This window comes from Panulirus ornatus, chromosome 23 (genome assembly GCF_036320965.1).
Source record: "Panulirus ornatus isolate Po-2019 chromosome 23, ASM3632096v1, whole genome shotgun sequence".
Lineage (NCBI taxonomy): Eukaryota > Metazoa > Arthropoda > Malacostraca > Decapoda > Palinuridae > Panulirus > Panulirus ornatus.
In genome coordinates this window covers 15,219,229-15,236,813 of record NC_092246.1, presented here as the reverse complement: position 1 = coordinate 15,236,813, position 17,585 = coordinate 15,219,229, and the positions used below count along the sequence as shown (strand labels likewise).

Here is a 17,585-nt window from a genome sequence, read left to right as displayed (position 1 = left end):
GTGGAGGGAACGAGGAGAAGAGGGAGACCAAATTGGAGGTGGAAAGATGGAGTGAAAAAGATTTTGTGTGATCGGGGCCTGAACATGCAGGAGGGTGAAAGGAGGGCAAGAAATAGAGTGAATTGGAGTCATGTGGTATACAGGGGTTGACGTGCTGTCAGTGGATTGAAGCAAGGCATGTGAAGCGTCTGGGGTAAACCATGGAAAGCTGTGTAGGTATGTATATGTGCGTGTGTGGACGTGTGTATGTACATGTGTATGGGGGGGGGGGGTTGGGCCATTTCTTTCGTCTGTTTCCTTGCGCTACCTCGCAAACGCGGGAGACGGCGACAAAGTATAAAAAAAAAAAAAAAAATATATATATATATATATATATATATATATATATATATATATATATATATACATATACATATATATATATTTATTTATTTATTTATTTTGCTTTTTCGCTGTCTCCTGCGTTTGCGAGGTAGCGCAAGGAAACAGACGAAAGAAATGGCACAACCCACCCCCATACACAATGTACACACACACACGCCCACGCACGCAAATATACATACCTATACATCTTAATGTACACATATATATACACACACAGACACATACATATATACCCATGCACACAATTTACACTGTCTGCCCCTATTCATTCCCATCGCCACCTCGCCACACATGGAATACCATCCCCCTCCCCCCTCATGTGCGAGAGGTAGCACTAGGAAAAGACAACAAAGGCCCCATTCGTTCACACTCAGTCTCCAGCTGTCACGCAATAATGCCCGAAACCACAGCTCCCTTTCTACATCCAGGCCCCACACAACTTTCCATGGTTTACCCCAGACGCTTCACATGCCCTGATTCAATCCACTGACAGCACGTCAACCCCGGTATACCACATCGATCCAATTCACTCTATTCCTTGCCCGCCTTTCACCCCCCATCATGTTCAGGCCCCGATCACTCAAAATCTTTTTCACTCCATCTTTCCACCTCCAATTTGGTCTCCCACTTCTCGTTCCCTCCACCTCCGACACATATATCCTCTTGGTCAATCTTTCCTCACTCATTCTCTCCATGTGCCCAAACCATTTCAAACCACCCTCTTCTGCTCTCTCAACCACGCTCTTTTTATTTCCACATATCTCTCTCACCCTTACATTACTTACTCGATCAAACCACCTCACACCACACATTGTCCTCAAACATCTCATTTCCAGCACATCCACCCTCCTGCTCACAACTCTATCCATAGCCCACGCCTCGCAACCATACAACATTGTTGGAACGACTATTCCTTCAAACATAGCCATTTTTGCTTTCCGAGATAATGTTCTCGACTTCCATACATTCTCCAAGGCTCTCAGGATTTTCGCCCCCTTCCCCACCCTATGATTCACTTCCGCTTCCATGGTTCCATCCGCTGCCAGATCCACTCCCAGATATCTAAAACACTTTACTTCCTCCAGTTTTTCTCCATTCAAACTTACCTCCCAATTGACTTGACCCTCAACCCTATTGTACCTAATAACCTTGCTCTTATTCACATTTTCTCTTAACTTTATATATATATATATATATATATATATATATATATATATATATATATATATATATATATATATATATATATATATATATATATATATATATATATATATATATATATATATATATATATATATATATATATATATATATATACACGTGTGCGTGTATCTATGTGTATATGCAAGAAAAGGCGTACAAGTGTAAGAAATAAGTAAATGATAACATATGCGTTGATGAAGTCACTTCCAACATGACAGATGCGTTCGTCACGTTGTACAATAACCTGTTTTTGAGTAGGCTTGACCCATTAGAATCTTCAGAAAAGTCTCCACCTCCACCATGACGTATCTCTCGTACCTCACTAGTGTGTTCATACTGACTGCCATCTCATATATTCTTTGGAGTAAAATGCGTCCTGTCCTTTCTGCCTCCAGCACTTCCTTGGATATGTTAGACTCTGGTGACTGGAAAAAAAGAGAATATATTCATAGAAGGCGAATATAGGGGAAGGGAGCAGGAGGGTAGAAACTCTCCCCTGCTCGTATTTTACCTTTCTAAAAGGGGAAACGGAAGAAGGAGTCATGCGGGGAGTGCTAATCCTGCTCGAGGGCTCTGATTAAAGTGTCTAAATGTGTGTGGATGTAACCAAGATGAGAAAAAAGGAGAGATAGGTAGTAAGTTTGAGGAAAGGAACCTGAATGTTTTGGTTCTGAGTGAAAAAAGGAGAGATAGGTAGTAAGTTTGAGGAAAGGAACCTGGATGTTTTGGTTCTGAGTAAAACAAAGCTCAAGGGTAAAGGGGAAGAGTGGTATGGGAATGTCTTGGGAGTAAAGTCATGGGTTGGTGAGAGGACAAGAGCAAAGGAAGGAGTAGCACTCCTACCGAAGAAGGAGTTATGGGAGGATGTGATAGAGCGTAAGAAAGTAAACTCTAGATTAATATGAGTAAAACTTAAAGTGGATGGAGAGAGATGGGTGATTATTGGTGCATATGCACCTGGTCATGAGAAGAAAGATCATGAGAGGCAATTGTTTTGGGAGCAGCTGAGTGAGTGTGTTAGTGGTTTTGATGCACAAGACCGGGTTATAGTGATGGGTGATTTGAACGGAAAGGAGAGTAATGTGGCTGTTGAGGGTATAATTGGTGTACATGGGGTGTTCAGTGTTGTAGATGGAAATGGTGAAGAGCTTGTAGATTTGTGTGCTGAAATAGAACTGGTGATTGAGGATACCTAATTCAAAAGAGAAATATACAAAAGTTTACGTATGTGAGTAGGAAAGATGGATTACGTGTCAATTGATAGGCTCGTGTAGAGGTTTTCAGAAAAGAAGAGAGAATGTTGGGGTGAAGAGAGTGGTGAGAGTAAGTGAGCTTGGAAAGGAGACTTGTGTGAGGAAGTATCAGGAGAAATTGAGTGCAGAATGAAAAAAACGGTGAAAGCAAATGATGTAAGGGGAGTGGGGAAGGAATGGGATGTATTTAGGGAAGCAGTGATGGCTTGCGCAAAAGATGCCTGTGGCATGAGAAATGGGGGGATGTGGGTCGATTAGATAGTGTAGTGAGTGGTGGGACGAAGAAGTAAAATTGTTAGTGAAAGAGAAGAGAGAGGCGTTTGGACGATTTTTAAAGCGAAGTAGCTCGAATGATTGAGAGATGTATTAAAGAAAGAGGCACGAGGTCAAGAGAAAGGTGCAAGAGATGAAAAAGAGGGCAAAAGAGAGTTGGGGTGAGAGATTATCATTAAATCTTAGGGAAAATAAAAAGATGTTTTGGAGGGAGGTAAATAAAGTGCGTAATACAAGAGAACAAATGGGAACATCGGTGAAGGGGGCAAATGGGAAGGTAATAAGTAGTGGTGAAGTGAGATGGAGATGGAGTGAATATTTTGGAGGTATGTTGGATGTGTTTAACGACAGAGTGGCAAATATAGGGTATTTTGGTCGAGGTGGTGTGCGAAGTGAGAGGGTCAGGGAAAATGGTTTGGTAAACAGAGAAGAGGTAGTGAAAGCTTTGCGGAAGATGAAAGCTGGCAACTCGGCGGGTTGGTATGGATATTCAACGTATGTATGGTTCATGATGAAGTGCCGGAGGATTGGCGGAATGCATGCATAGTGCCACCGTAGAAAGGAAAAGGAGATGAATGTGAGTGTTCAAATTAGAGACATCAGTTTGTTGAGTATTCCTTGGAAATTATATGGGAGGGTATTGATTGAGTGGATGAAGGCATGTCCAGAGCATCAGATTGAGGAAGAGCAGTGTGGTTTTAGAAGTGGTAGAATGTATGTGAGAAATACTTAGAAAAACAGATGAATTTGCATGTAGCATATATGGATCTGGAGAAGGCATATGATAGAGTTGATAAGAATGCTGTGTGGAAGATATTTAGAGCATATGGTGTGGGAGGTATGTTGTCTCCATGGTTGTTTAATTTGTTTATGGATGGGGTTGTTAGGGAGGTGAATGCAAGAGTTTTGGAGAGAGGGGCAAGTATGCAGTCTTTTGTGGATTAGAGGGTGAGAAACTCCTAAAGTTGGTGATTGAGTTTGGTAAAGTATGTGAAAGAAGAAAGGTGAGAGTAAATGTGAATAATAGCAAGGTTATTAGGTTCAGTAGTGTTGAGGGACAAGTTAATTGGGAGGTAAGTTTGAATGGAGAAAAACTGGAGGAAGTGAAGTGTTTTAGATATCTAGGAGTGGATTTAGCAGTGGATGGAACCACGGAAGTGGAAGTGAGTCACAGGGTGGTGAAGGGGTCGAAGGTACTGGGAGCGTTGAAGAATGTGAGGAAGGCGAGAACATTATCTCGGAAAGTAAAAATGGGTTTCTTTGAAGGAATAGTGGTTCCAACAATGTGATATGGTTGCGAGGCGTGGGCTATAGATAGTGGATGTGTTGGAAATGTGATGTTTGAGGACAATATGTGGTGTTAGGTGGTTTGATCGAGTAAGTACTGAAAGAGTAAGAGAGATGTGTGGTAATAAAAAGAGTGAGGTTGAGAGAGCAGAGGAGGGTGTATTGAAATGGTTTGATCACATGGAGAGAATGAGTGAGGAGAGATTGACAAAGAGGATGTATGTGTCAGAGGTGGAGAGAACGAGAAGTGGGAGATCAAAACTTTCGCCCCCTCCCCAACCCTTTGACTCACTTCCTCTTCCATGGGTCCGTCCGCTGCCAAATCCACTCCCAGATATCTAAAACACTTCATTTCCTCCAGTTTCTCTCCGCTCAAACGTACCTCCCAGTTGACTTGTCCCTCGACCCTACTGTGCCTAATCAGGCGAGAACATTATCTCGGAAAGCAAAAATGGGTATGTTTGAAGAAATAGCGGTTCCAAGAATGTTATATGGTTACGAGGCATGGACTATAGATAGGGTTGTGCGGAGGAGGGTAGATATGTTGGAACTGAAATGTTTGAGGACAATATGTGTTGTGAGGTGTTTGATCGAGTAAGTAATGAAAGCGTAAGAGAGTGGTAATGAAAAGAGTGTGGTTGAGAAAGCAGAGGAGGATGTATTGAAATGGTTTGGTTATATGGAGGGAATGAGTGAGAAAATATTGACAAAGAGGATGTATGTGTCATTGGTGGAGGGAACAAGAATTGGGAGACTAAATTGGAGGTGGAGGGATGGAGTGAAAAAGATTTCGGGCTATCGGGGCCTGAACATGCAGGAGGTTGAAAGGCGTGCAAGGAACAGACTGAATTGGAACGATGTGGTATACCGGGGTCGATGTGCCGACAATGTATTGAACAAGAGCATGTGAAGCGTCTGGGGTAAATCATGGAAAGTTTTGTGGGGCCTGGATGCGGAAAGGGAGCTGTGGTTTCGGTGTGTTATTACATGACAGCTAGAGAATGAGTGTGAACGAATGTGACCTTTGTTGTCTTTTCCTAGCCTTACCTCACACGCGTGCGGGGGGAGCGGGTGTCATTTCATGTGTGGCGGGGTGGCGACGGGAATGAGTAAAGGCAGTAAATATTAATTATGTACATGTGTATATATGTATATGTCTGTGTATGTATATATATGTATACGTCGAAATGTATAGGTATGCATATGTGCGTGTGTGGACGTGTGTGTATATACATGTGTATGTGGGTGGTTTAGGCCATTTTTTCTTCTGTTTCCTTGCGCTACCTCGCTAACGCGGGAGACACCGACAAAGTATAATATATATATATATATATATATATATATATATATATATATATATATATATATATATATATATATATATATATATATATATATATATATATATATATATATATATTGATTTTTTTTCTTCATATATTCGCTATTTTTCTCGTTAGCGAGGTAGCGTTAAGAACAGAGGACTGAGCCTTAGAGGGTATATTCTCACTTGGCCCCCTTCTCTATTCCTTCTTTTGGAAGAGTAAATATGGGAGGGGTGGATTTCCAGGCCCCCGACGTGGGGAAAGGCCTGGCGGACGGGGATGGAAATGACCCGTATAGGTATTAATGGTACGATGAATCATTTGAATATTTGGAAAGAAGGTGAAAAGTTTTATGTTCAAGTGTCGGTGGCTCCAGTCCTCAGCAGCTTAAGTCTGTGAGAGTGAGAGCCAGCAGTAGCGGTCAGTGACAATATTGTTCCCACCTTGTACAGACGCCCTAATCTTACAACCTTTAACTTTCAGTGATTCACCTTCCTGTAAAGCAGTTTACCTATTCCGGTTTGGATCAGTAGGAGGGTCTATGAATACATGACGTCAAACAAATATAGGAAGTAAATGGCCAATCCTGCTCATGGTCTGCTCGTAAAGAACTTTTTCTTAGTCATTAATCCATCTGAAGGATCCAATGGCCCTGTGGGCAACTTATACTTCCGTATTCTGTCTGTGCATCAGAGGCAAAGGATGGTGGTATTAGACCTATTGCCTTCGGCACTCTCATCGCTGTTTATACAAGGAAGCATCACAAATCCGGCTGGACGAGCCAACGTGCAATAAACCCATAGTCAGTTGAGATTTCGAGAACGCCTCCAGCTGTGTAGGGTGAGACAGAGTCATTACGAAAAGCTCAGCATTAGTGTCTTTCTCTCCCTTTTCTTTGCTCGTGTTTGCCAAAACGCATCATCGAATTTGGTTTTTGTTTAGCATGAGATTAAATCTTTTAAAACGTCTAGTGAGGTAAGTGGCGTAAACCTTCTTCTTTAATGGCGAGGTTATTTGATCCTTGAATGATGCTTTTACAGAGGACAACGTAGAGGTCCTGTCTGCGAGGTTTGTCACGTACTCTTTCCCAATGAAAGATCATCAACTCCACCAAGAGAATTCCGACAGAATATCAATAATACTTTGAGGAGTTTCAAATCTCAGCCACGAAGACAACAGTGTGCTCGGCGCACCCTTTCCATTCCATGGCTCTCAGTATCATTTTGGATAACAGAGCGGAAGACTTAAAGATGCTGGAGACTGAATCATTACCACTAAGTTATCATGACTCTCTTTCCCTCCTTAACAAGAGTTTAAGCTAACCGAGCCTAACCTAAGGGCATCATCATCCATCTGCGGTGACGGACTCAAAGAATATGTCGAAATACTGGAGTCTCCAACTGAAAAGAACTGGAACCACCGTTGATATAAAGTTTAGGGGTATCACAATGATGGCAGGAGAGTAAAATACAGGATTGACCTACACGATAATACAACAAAGGCGTTGAGTTAATCGTCCATAAAGAAGACGCAGACGAGTCACGCAATAGATCCCGGAGGCTCTGGTAAGGTTGAGGGATGTGTCTTACGGCCAGGAGGGACATGAGGTTGCCGGCGTAGCTCCGTGTTAACACCAACGTCGTCATCATCCACACCCCCAACACCAGCCGCTTCCACTGCCACCTTCCGTCCACAGTGATATCTGGTAAAGGTTGGAAAGGTGTAGTGCACTTCTGGCAATACATATAACTTTTTAAAGGAGGTCAGGAGACAGCTGATATACACCATAACAAAAATATACAACAAATCTCTACTGGATGATCTGGTGCCAACTGACTGGAAATTGGCAAATGTTACTCATATATATGAATAAGGAGATAAAAAGTGTGTCTTGAACTACCGCCTAATTGGCATTACGTCAGAGTTAGGTAAAACGATGGAAAAAATAATATGAGATAAAATTGTCACGTTTCTAGAACACAAAATTTCATCGGACAACCAACACAGTTTCCGCTATAGGTGATCTTGCCTGACGAATTTGCTGGAACTGTTTATGTTATCAGAATTGGGACGAAAAATTACAGTCTGATATAGTATATTTAGATTTCCTACAGGCTTTCGATAAAGTACCTCACAAGAGACTTTTACATAAGCTCAAAGAACATGGAATCAGTGAAGAACTCTGTACATGGATCAGAGACTGGCTTCCCGGAAGAAAGCAGTGTGTAGTGTTAAACGGCGAAGCCCCAGATTGGGTAGACGTAACAAGTGGTGTGCCACAGGGGTCGGCCCTTGGCCCAATTCTTTTCATAACATACATTGATGACCTAGAACTCGGTCTCATATCTAAGATCTCCAAGTTTGCTGACGATACTAAAGTAGGAGGTAGAGTTGTAAACAGGGGGGACTGCGAAATGATTCAAAGAGATCTTGATTTACTAGCAGAGTGGTCAGACAGATGGCAAATAAAGTTTAATGTAGACAATTGTGAAGATATGCACTTTGGAGATAAAAATATACGTTACGACTACAAACTATTCAGAAAATCTCAAACTAAAGTAGATAAAGAAAAGGACCTTAGAGATGTCATTAGCAACAATTTGAAATTCACTAAACAGTGTCAAGCAGCAAGTAAAAAAGGCAACCAAATGTTAGGTTTCATAGCCAGGAACATAGAGTACAAGACAGACACCAGAAACCATCCTCACAATTTATTAATTCTCTTGTAAGACCACACCTTAAATATGCAGTGCAATTTTGGTCCCGAAACCATAAAAAAGACATAGGAAAATTAGAGCAAGTACAAAGACGCGCGACGAAATTGATCCCATCCCTTAGAAATCTGGCATACGAAGAGAGGCTAAAACGATTGGATCTCTCTTCCCTTAGAAACACGTAGACTTCGCGGCGACTTAATCCAAGTGTTCTAAATTCTGAACAAGTACAATAAAGTAAACCAAGAGCATCTTTTCATAATACGAGAAAATACGGTTACCAGGACAAATGGAATAAAACTCAAAGCTAAAAGATGTAGCAAGGACGTGGGGAAAAAGCTTCTTTTTCTATGGGTGTGTTGAGCTCTGGCATAAGTTACCATCAGACGTAGTGAATGATAAAACTAAAGATACCTTCAAAAGTCGTTTAGACAAATACTTTATGAAATCAGGTATACTCTAAGAACGCCAGAAATAAATGAATAAACGACAGCGGTAACGGGGACACTAGAAGGCTAATTTGCAGCAGCGGGGAATTAGTGATAGCTTAAAAAAGTACTGAGCGGAAATGAATTTTTCTTGTCGAGTTAGATCATTTTTTTTTTTTCAGACAACCAATCAGGCCTCATGCAGACTCATGTAAACACCACAGTTGCGCTTCATTCAGAAACAAGATAAGCTGGGCTCCTTTAGGCCAAGCAGGTCTTTGATGAGACCGTACTTCCATACTTTCACTGAAGTTGACACATCCTCTTTGAAGATAAATTCACCTTTGCGATGTTATTGTGTGTCGCAGAAGGCTACTAAAGGGGAAGGGAGCGGGTGACTGGAAACCTCCCCCACTTCTTATATTTCAATCTCTTAAAGAGGGAACAAAGAAGGACCCAGGCAGGGAGTACTCATTATCCTCGATAGCTCAGGCTGGGGTGTCTCAATGTGTGTGAATGTAACCAAGATGTTCGAGGAAAGAATCCCGGATGTTCTGGGTCTGAGTGAAGCAAAGTTCAATGTTAAGGGGAACAATTATTTGGAAATATCTTAGTCGGTAAAGTCAGGGGTTGGTGAGATGACAAGAGATAAGGAAGAGTAGCACTACTTCTGGAGCAAGAGCTGTGAGAGTGTGTGAGAAAGTGTAAGAAAAATTCTAGACTGATGTGGGTAAAACTGGAAGTGGATGGAGAGAGATGGGTGATTGTTGGTGCTTATGCACTTGGTCATGAGAAGAAACATCATGAGTCGCATATGCTTTGGGAGTAGCTGAGTGAGTGTGCCAGCAGTTTTGATGTGCGAAAACGGATATTAGTAATGACTGATATAAATGCGGTGATAAGTGTGGCAGTTTCGGGTATGATTGGGCTGCATTAGGTACTAAACCTTATGAATGGAAAAGGTGAAGAGCTTATGGAGCTGAACAAGGCCTGGTGATTGGGAATACCTTGTTTGAAATGAGGAATATACAAATTGTACGTATGTGGGTAGGAGAGATGGTCATTGAGCACTATTGCATTACATATCAATTGAAGGTATATAAAAGAGAGACTTTTGGATGTAAATGTGCTTAGGAGGGCAGTTGGTGGGATGTCTGATAACTATTTTGTGGAGGCGAGGGTGAAGATTTGTAGATTTCGAAAAAGAGAAATCAACATTGGTGAGACGAGAGTGATGAAAGTAAGTGAACTTGGAAAAAAGGCTTACGTAAACAAATACTAGGAGAGAGTCATGGCAAAAAGTGAGGGTAAACGAAGCGAAGGGAGTGGGTGAGGAATGGGAGGTATCTAGGGAAGTGGTGATGGTACGTGAAAGAGATGCACGTGGCATTAGAATGGGGAGGTGGGCAGATTAAAAACAGTCGTGAGCGGTGGGATGAAGAAGTAAAGCTGTTAGTGAAAGAGTAAAGAGAGGCGTTTGGGCAATATTTACAGGGTAGGAGTGCACAAGATTTGGAGATATGTATGAAAAAGGGGTAGGAGGTGAAAAGGAAGGTATTGAGGTTGAAAAAGACGGCAAATGAGAATTGAGGTGAGCGAGTGTTAGTAAATTTTAGGGAGAATAAGATGTTTTGGAAAGAGGTAAATAATGTGCGAAAGACAAGAGAGCAAATGGGAACATCGGTGAAGGGGATAAAAAGGGAAGTGTTGACAGATAGTGATGAAGTGTGGAGGAGATGCAGTGAGCACATTGAAGGATTACTAAATGTATTTGATGATAGGGTGGCAGATGTAGGGTATTCTGGTCGGATTGGTGAGCGAAGTGAGGGGATCATTAAGAGTGGGTTGGTGAAGAGAGGAGAGGTACTGAAAGCCATACGGAAGACGAAATGCGGCAATGCGGCCGGAATGGATGGTTTTGTATCTAAATCTAACAAGAAAGGGGATGATTTTGTCGTTGATTGTTTGTATGTATGGATCATGGTGAGCTGCTTTAGGATTGGCGGAATGTCAGTGTATAAAAGCAAGTTATGGAAAGGTACAAACTTAGAGGATGAAGGCTTATACAGAGCAACAGATTGGGGGAGGAGCAATGTGGTTTAAGAAGTGGAGGAGAAAGTGTGGGTCACGTGTTTTAAGCGAATAACAGCCTTTTTTACCCTATTTTTTACGCATAAGGGATTGGGAAATAACACTCACTAACGAGGAACAAAAATTATGTTACACACTGTAATAAAAGTATTACTCTTAATGTGATCTCAAGAGGCAACGATGAACACTGCACATGTTTCTAGAAGACGACATTGTGCTTGTTGTTCAGTGTATTCGTGAAATTTAACATCATAACGAGAATTTCTCTCACTTCATACACTTCTTAAGACTTGACATTATTTGGGTATTTCAAGTTTATGCTATTTTCAAACAAATACATAAATGAACAATTTGATTTCTATCTATTTTGTAGTTATAGACATCTTATATAATCAAGACCGTTGATATTACCTTGTTGTAGCAATATACGAACTGTGTTGAAAGCGTTGGATGTAATCGTGGTTGGAGAAGGACGTTTGCGAGAGATGAGAGAAGGCAACAGGAACATCATGGTGGGCACCGCCGGCAGCGCCGTCAAGATGGCCTAGCCACACCAGCGGCGCCAGGGGCAGCAGGAAGCCCCACGGGTCCACCTCATGATCACCAAGAGCAGCCAAGAGCTTCAGATAGTGCAGGGTAATTGGGTATGTAAAATCCACCACCTCAGCGCGGGGAGCGCTGATACTGAAGGGACCAAGTCCAATGTCTGCCTCCTGTCAAATATGTACAAATGATTAACTCTCACGATGGCATAGCTACATGTAGGGTGCAGGGGGCTACATAAACACGGATGATCATTGATGATAAGCGGTAGAAGGGATGAATAAAAGATCAATTAAGGCGCTTTGCTTAATTACATTCTACCCTAATAACAGTTGTAAAACTACTTCTGTAATCATTCTCTCTTGAATTAGAATTTGCTACACACGCACAAAGTAAGAACGTCCACAAATCATACACTTACAAGAACAAGGCGTTACACTAGCATATAAGAGGACTTAGAAGGACAGAACACATTCAGGACAGTTGTATGGCGATACGTAAAAAGGCAGACTTTAGGTAACATTAAAGACAAGGAGGAGAACATGAGCACAACTGCATGAGGCATCAGAATTTTTGGGCCACTAAACAAATGACGGAAACTGTACAAATTATTACAAGTAATTCCATGATGATCTTTGAGCCGGAAAGAAGGGCGATGGAAGTCAAAGGCTTACTAATGCCAATGGACTTACCAAGTAAAAGATCTGAATATCCGTGTCAGTATCTTTCTCCAGATACCTTTGATACATATCGGACAAACTAAGCACCTGATTTACTAACCTTCTACCGCTAACTTCCCTGAAGCTACGTCGCTCCTTTCCAGTCAGATGCTATGTGCATGTCACCACCCTCTCAATCACAACTCTGCCATACAAGTCAACTCAGATGATGTGTCACAGTTATTGATATTTTACGAAGACATTTTCTATAACCCTATAATTCTGTCATAGAATTCGGTAGTACAGATGTACTGCGATTACATTTCACCTACCATATACACTACCTTAACAGCTGTACATATTATATACATATTTATGCATAAATTTATACATACAGTGGAGAACAAGAAATCTTGCCAAATTCAATTCCCCTTAACGTCGTATTCTTGCGTAACTTTCTTCTTGACCATCGTATGGTGCAAATCCTACTGTCTCATATACTGCCAAAGTACACTTACCTCCCTACCTGCCATGACCACCACACTAAATAGGGAGACGTATTTAGTGATGCGCTACACTCACCTCCCTGCTCACCACACCCACCATCCCGGAAAACGAGCCGTCGCCCTGCTTGTTTCCCCAGCCTCCATCAGGAGGCCGTACATACGTGTACCTGACAAATACATTAATCATCACAAATATGTTGCTCACCGTCAGCATGTTTTCATATCCCATTATATTCCTGGCCAATATATTCTTAATCTTCTGATATGATCACAAAAAGGATATCTCCCCCAGCTAACTTTACCGGAGACTCATTCCAGTCCTCAGTAGTAACCAAGCATCAATCTTAGGTTTCTTGAGGAGGCACCAGCGCTATGACCTTAGAAGGGACACGAACTGAAGTGGCTAAGATTGTTGTGGAAGACAATGATCACAGTTCTGAGGGCCGTTTCCTTACTATAAGTGCCCCCACACAACTGGAGTAGTATAGCATCCTAAATGGGACTATCGGAACATTCACCCTGGCATATAAGCAGGATGAGAAACTCACAGATAAATCGTGGCTGAAACCTTTAATGGTTTGGAAGGGCTTGGGAGTAAAGACGGGTTGGTGAGAGGATAAGAGCTAAGGAAGGAGAACTACTCCTGAAGCAGGAATTGAGGGAGTATGTGACAAAGTGAAGCAAATAAATTCTAGATTGATGTGGGTAAAACTGGAAGTGGATGGCAAGAGATGGGTGATTATTGGTGCTTATGCAACTGACAATGAGAAGAAACATCATGAAACAGCGGGGTAAGTGTGTCAACAGTGTTCGTGCACAAGACCAGGCATTGGTGATGGATGATTTAAATGCGAAGGTCAGTAATGTAGCAGTTAAGGGTATAATTGGTTTGCAAGGGGTACTCAATGTTATGAATAGAAATGGAGAAAAGCTTGGGGAGCTGTGTGCTGAAAATAAGACTGGTGATTGGAAATACCTGGATTAAAAAGAGAGAGACACACAAGTATCCATATGTGAGTAGGAGATATGATCAACGGGCAATATTAGTTTACCTATTGATAAATAGGCATGTAAAAGAGAGACTTTTGGACGTAAATATGCTGAGAGGGGCAGCCGGTGGGATGTCTGATCACTACTCTTGTGGAGGCGAGGGTGAAGATTTGTAGAAATTTCCGACAGAGGCAATGTAGGGTAGAAGAGAGTGGTGGGAGTAAGTGAGTTTGGAAAGGAGACTTGTGTGAAGAAATACTAACAGATATTAAGTGTCGAATGGCAAAAAGTGAGAGCAATTGAAGTGAGGGGGTGGATGAGGGATGGGAGGTATTTAGGGAAGCAGTGATGGCATGTGCAAGAGATGCATGTGACATGCGAAAGTTGGAAGGTAGGCAGATAAGAAAGGGGAGTGATTGGTGGGATGAATTTAAGTTGCTAATGTAAGCGAAAAGGAGAGGATATGATTAGGAGATGTATAAGAGAAAGCGGCAGGGGGTCAAAAGAAAGGTGCAGGGCTTGCAAAAGAGGGCAAATGAGAGTTGGGGTGAGATAGAGTCATTAAACTTTAGGGAGAATTAAAAGGTGCTTTGGAAGGAAGTAAATAACGTGCGAAAAAATAGAACAAATGGGAAGATCTATGAAGGGGGCAAGGGGGGATTTGAGAACAGGTAGTGCTAGAGTGAGGAGGAGATGGAATAAATATTCTGAAGGCTTATGAAATGTGTTTGATGACAGAGTGGCAGATGTAGGGTGTTTTCGTCTAGGTGGTATGCGAAGTGAGAGAGTAATGGACAGTGGTTTGGTGAAAAGAGGAGGTGGTGAAAACCTTGCGGAAGATAGGATGCGGCAACGCGAGGGGAGTTGATGACATTGCAGTTGAGTCTATTAAGAGAGGGGATGACTATGTTGTTAATTGATTGGTAAGGATATTCATTGTATGTGTGGATCATGGTGAAGTACCAGAGGATTGACGAAATGCATATATAGCACCAATGTATAAAGGTAAAGGAGATAAATATCAGTGTTCAACACAGAAACAAAAGATTTTTGAGTATTCCTAGTAAGTTGTATAGGAGGGTATTGATTGAGAAGTTGAAGGCATGTATAGAGCATCAGACTGGGGAGGAGCAGTGTGGTATCAGAAGTGGAAGAGGATGAGTGGATCAGGTGTTTGCTTTGAAGAATGTGTTTGAGAAATATTTAGAAAAACAAATGGATTTGTATGTAGCATTTATAGGTCTGGAGAAGGCACATGATATGGTAGATAGAGATGCTTTGTGGAAGGTCTTAGAATTATATGGTGTGGGAGGTAAGCCGCTAGAAGAAGTGAGACGTTTTTATCAAATGTGTAAGGCGTGTGTGCAAGTAGGAAGAGAGGAGAGTGAATGGTTCGCAGTGGAGGTTGGTCTGCGGCAGGGGTGTATGATGTCGCAGTGGTTGTTTGATTTATTTATGTATGGAGGGGTTAGGGAGGGAAGTGAAAGACTCTTGAAGAGAAGGTGAGCATGTAGTCTGTTGGGGGTGTGAGGGGCTAAGAGGTGAGTTAGTTGTTGTTCCCGGATGATACAGTACTGATGGTTGATTTAGGTGACAAACTGCAGAAGTTGGTGATTGAGTTTGAAAGAGAGTGTGAAAGTTGAAAGCTGAGAGTAAATGTGAAGGAGAGGAAGGTTGTTAGGCTCAGCAGGGTTGAGGGATAAGTTAGTTGGGATGTAAGCATGAATAAAGAAAAATTGGTGGAAGTGAAGTGTTCTAGATCTCTAGAAGTGGACTTGGCAGCGAATGGGACCATAGCAGCGGAAGTAAGTCATAGGGTGGGGGAGGAGGCAAACGATTTGGGAGCGATGAAAAATGTACGGAAAGAGAGAACGTTATATTGATGAGCAAAAATGAGTATGTTTGGAGGAATGAAAGTTCTAGTAATTGTATATGGTTGCGAGACATGGGCTGTAGATAGAGCTGTACGGAAGAGGGTGGATTGTTGGAAATGAAATGTTTGAGGTCAATATGGTGTGTGAAGTGATATGACTGAGTAAATACCGAAAGGGTAAGAGAGATATGTGAAGAAAAAGAGTGTGGTTGAAAGTGCCTATAGTGAGAATGAATGAGGAAATATTGAGAGAGAGGATATATGTGTTAGAAGTGGAGGGAACAAGGAGAACCGAGACATCAAATAGGAGATGAAGGGATGGAGTAAAGATGCTGAATGATCGGGGCCTGAACATGCAGAAAGGTACAAGTGTGCACGGAATAGAGCAGATTGGAACGATTTGGTATAGTGGGGTGGACTTGCTATCAATGGAGTGAACCAGGGCTTGTGAAACTTACGGGGTAAACCATGGAAAGATCTGTAGGGGCTGGATGTGGATAGGGAGTTGTGGTTTCAGTGCATTACCCACGATAGATCTTGTTTGATGTGAGTGTATGTAGCCTTTCTTCGTGTCTCTAGTGTTATCACGCTGACGCAGGGGAAGGCGATGCTGTTTGCTGTGGGCAGGGTGGCGCCGAGAAGGGATGAAGACGAGCAAGTATATGTATATGTGTACAAATGTATACGTATGTGTATGCGTGTATACATGTATGTATGTATGTATGTATGTATGTATATATATATATATATATATATATATATATATATATATATATATATATATATATATATATATATATATATATATATATATATATATATATATATATATATATATATATATATGTGTGTGTGTAGGAGAGTATGTCTTTCCTCTCCGCTTCCTGGCGCTATTTTGCTATAGCGGGAAACGGCAATCAAGTATAACGGGTAATATATATATATATATATATATATATATATATATATATATATATATATATATATATATATATATATATATATATATATATGTATATATGTATATATATATATATACATATATATATATATATATATATATATATATATATATATATATATATATATATATATATATATATATATATATATATATATATATATATATATATATATATATATATGATAGAGTTGATATAGATGCTCTGTGGAAGGTATTAAGAATATATGGTGTGGGAGGCAAGTTGTTAGAAGCAGTGAAAAGTTTTTATCGACGATGTAAGGCATGTGTACGTGTAGGAAGAGAGGAAAGTGATTGGTTCTCATTGAATGTAGGTTTGCGGCAGGGGTGTGTGATGTCTCCATGGTTGTTTAATTTGTTTATGGATGGGGTTGTTAGGGAGGTAAATGCAAGAGTTTTGGAAAGAGGGGCAAGCATGAAGTCTGTTGTGGATGAGAGAGCTTGGGAAGTGAGTCAGTTGTTGTTCGCTGATGATACAGCGCTGGTGGCTGATTCATGTGAGAAACTGCAGAAGCTGGTGACTGAGTTTGGTAAAGTGTGTGAAAGAAGAAAGTTAAGAGTAAATGTGAATAAGAGCAAGGTTATTAGGTACAGTAGGGTTGGGGGTCAAGTCAATTGGGAGGTAAGTTTGAATGGAGAAAAACTGGAGGAAGTAAAGTGTTTTAGATATCTGGGAGTGGATCTGGCAGCGGATGGAACCATGGAAGCGGAAGTGAATCATAGGGTGGGGGAGGGGGCGAAAATCCTGGGAGCCTTGAAGAATGTGTGGAAGTCGAGAACGCTATCTCGGAAAGCAAAAATGGGTATGTTTGAAGGAATAGTGGTTCCAACAATGTTGTATGGTTGCGAGACGTGGGCTATGGATAGAGTTGTGCGCAGGAGGGTGGATGTGCTGGAAGTGAGATGTTTGAGGACAATGTGTGGTGTTAGGTGGTTTGATCGAGTAAGTAATGTGAGGGTAATAGAGATGTGTGGAAATAAAAAGAGCGTGGTTGAGAGAGCAGAAGAGGGTGTTTTGAAATGGTTTGGGCACATGGAGAGAATGAGTGAGGAAAGATTGACCAAGAGGAT

General features: G+C 41.4%; 1 protein-coding gene across 1 annotated transcript in view; it reads right to left on the bottom strand.

Annotated features, from left to right (window-relative positions):
• LOC139756952 (glutamate receptor-like) overlaps nucleotides 1-17,585 on the bottom strand; it is a 61,771-nt gene that overhangs the window by 19,970 nt on the left and 24,216 nt on the right. Inside the window, exons 5-8 of the mRNA XM_071676896.1 lie at nucleotides 12,746-12,836; nucleotides 11,373-11,674; nucleotides 7,213-7,430; nucleotides 1,835-2,015 (exon numbers count right to left, since the gene is read on the bottom strand). Coding sequence (XP_071532997.1) covers nucleotides 7,268-7,430; nucleotides 11,373-11,674; nucleotides 12,746-12,836 — 556 coding nt within the window. The 3' untranslated portion in view covers nucleotides 1,835-2,015; nucleotides 7,213-7,267. The remainder of the gene's footprint in view (nucleotides 1-1,834; nucleotides 2,016-7,212; nucleotides 7,431-11,372; nucleotides 11,675-12,745; nucleotides 12,837-17,585) is intronic.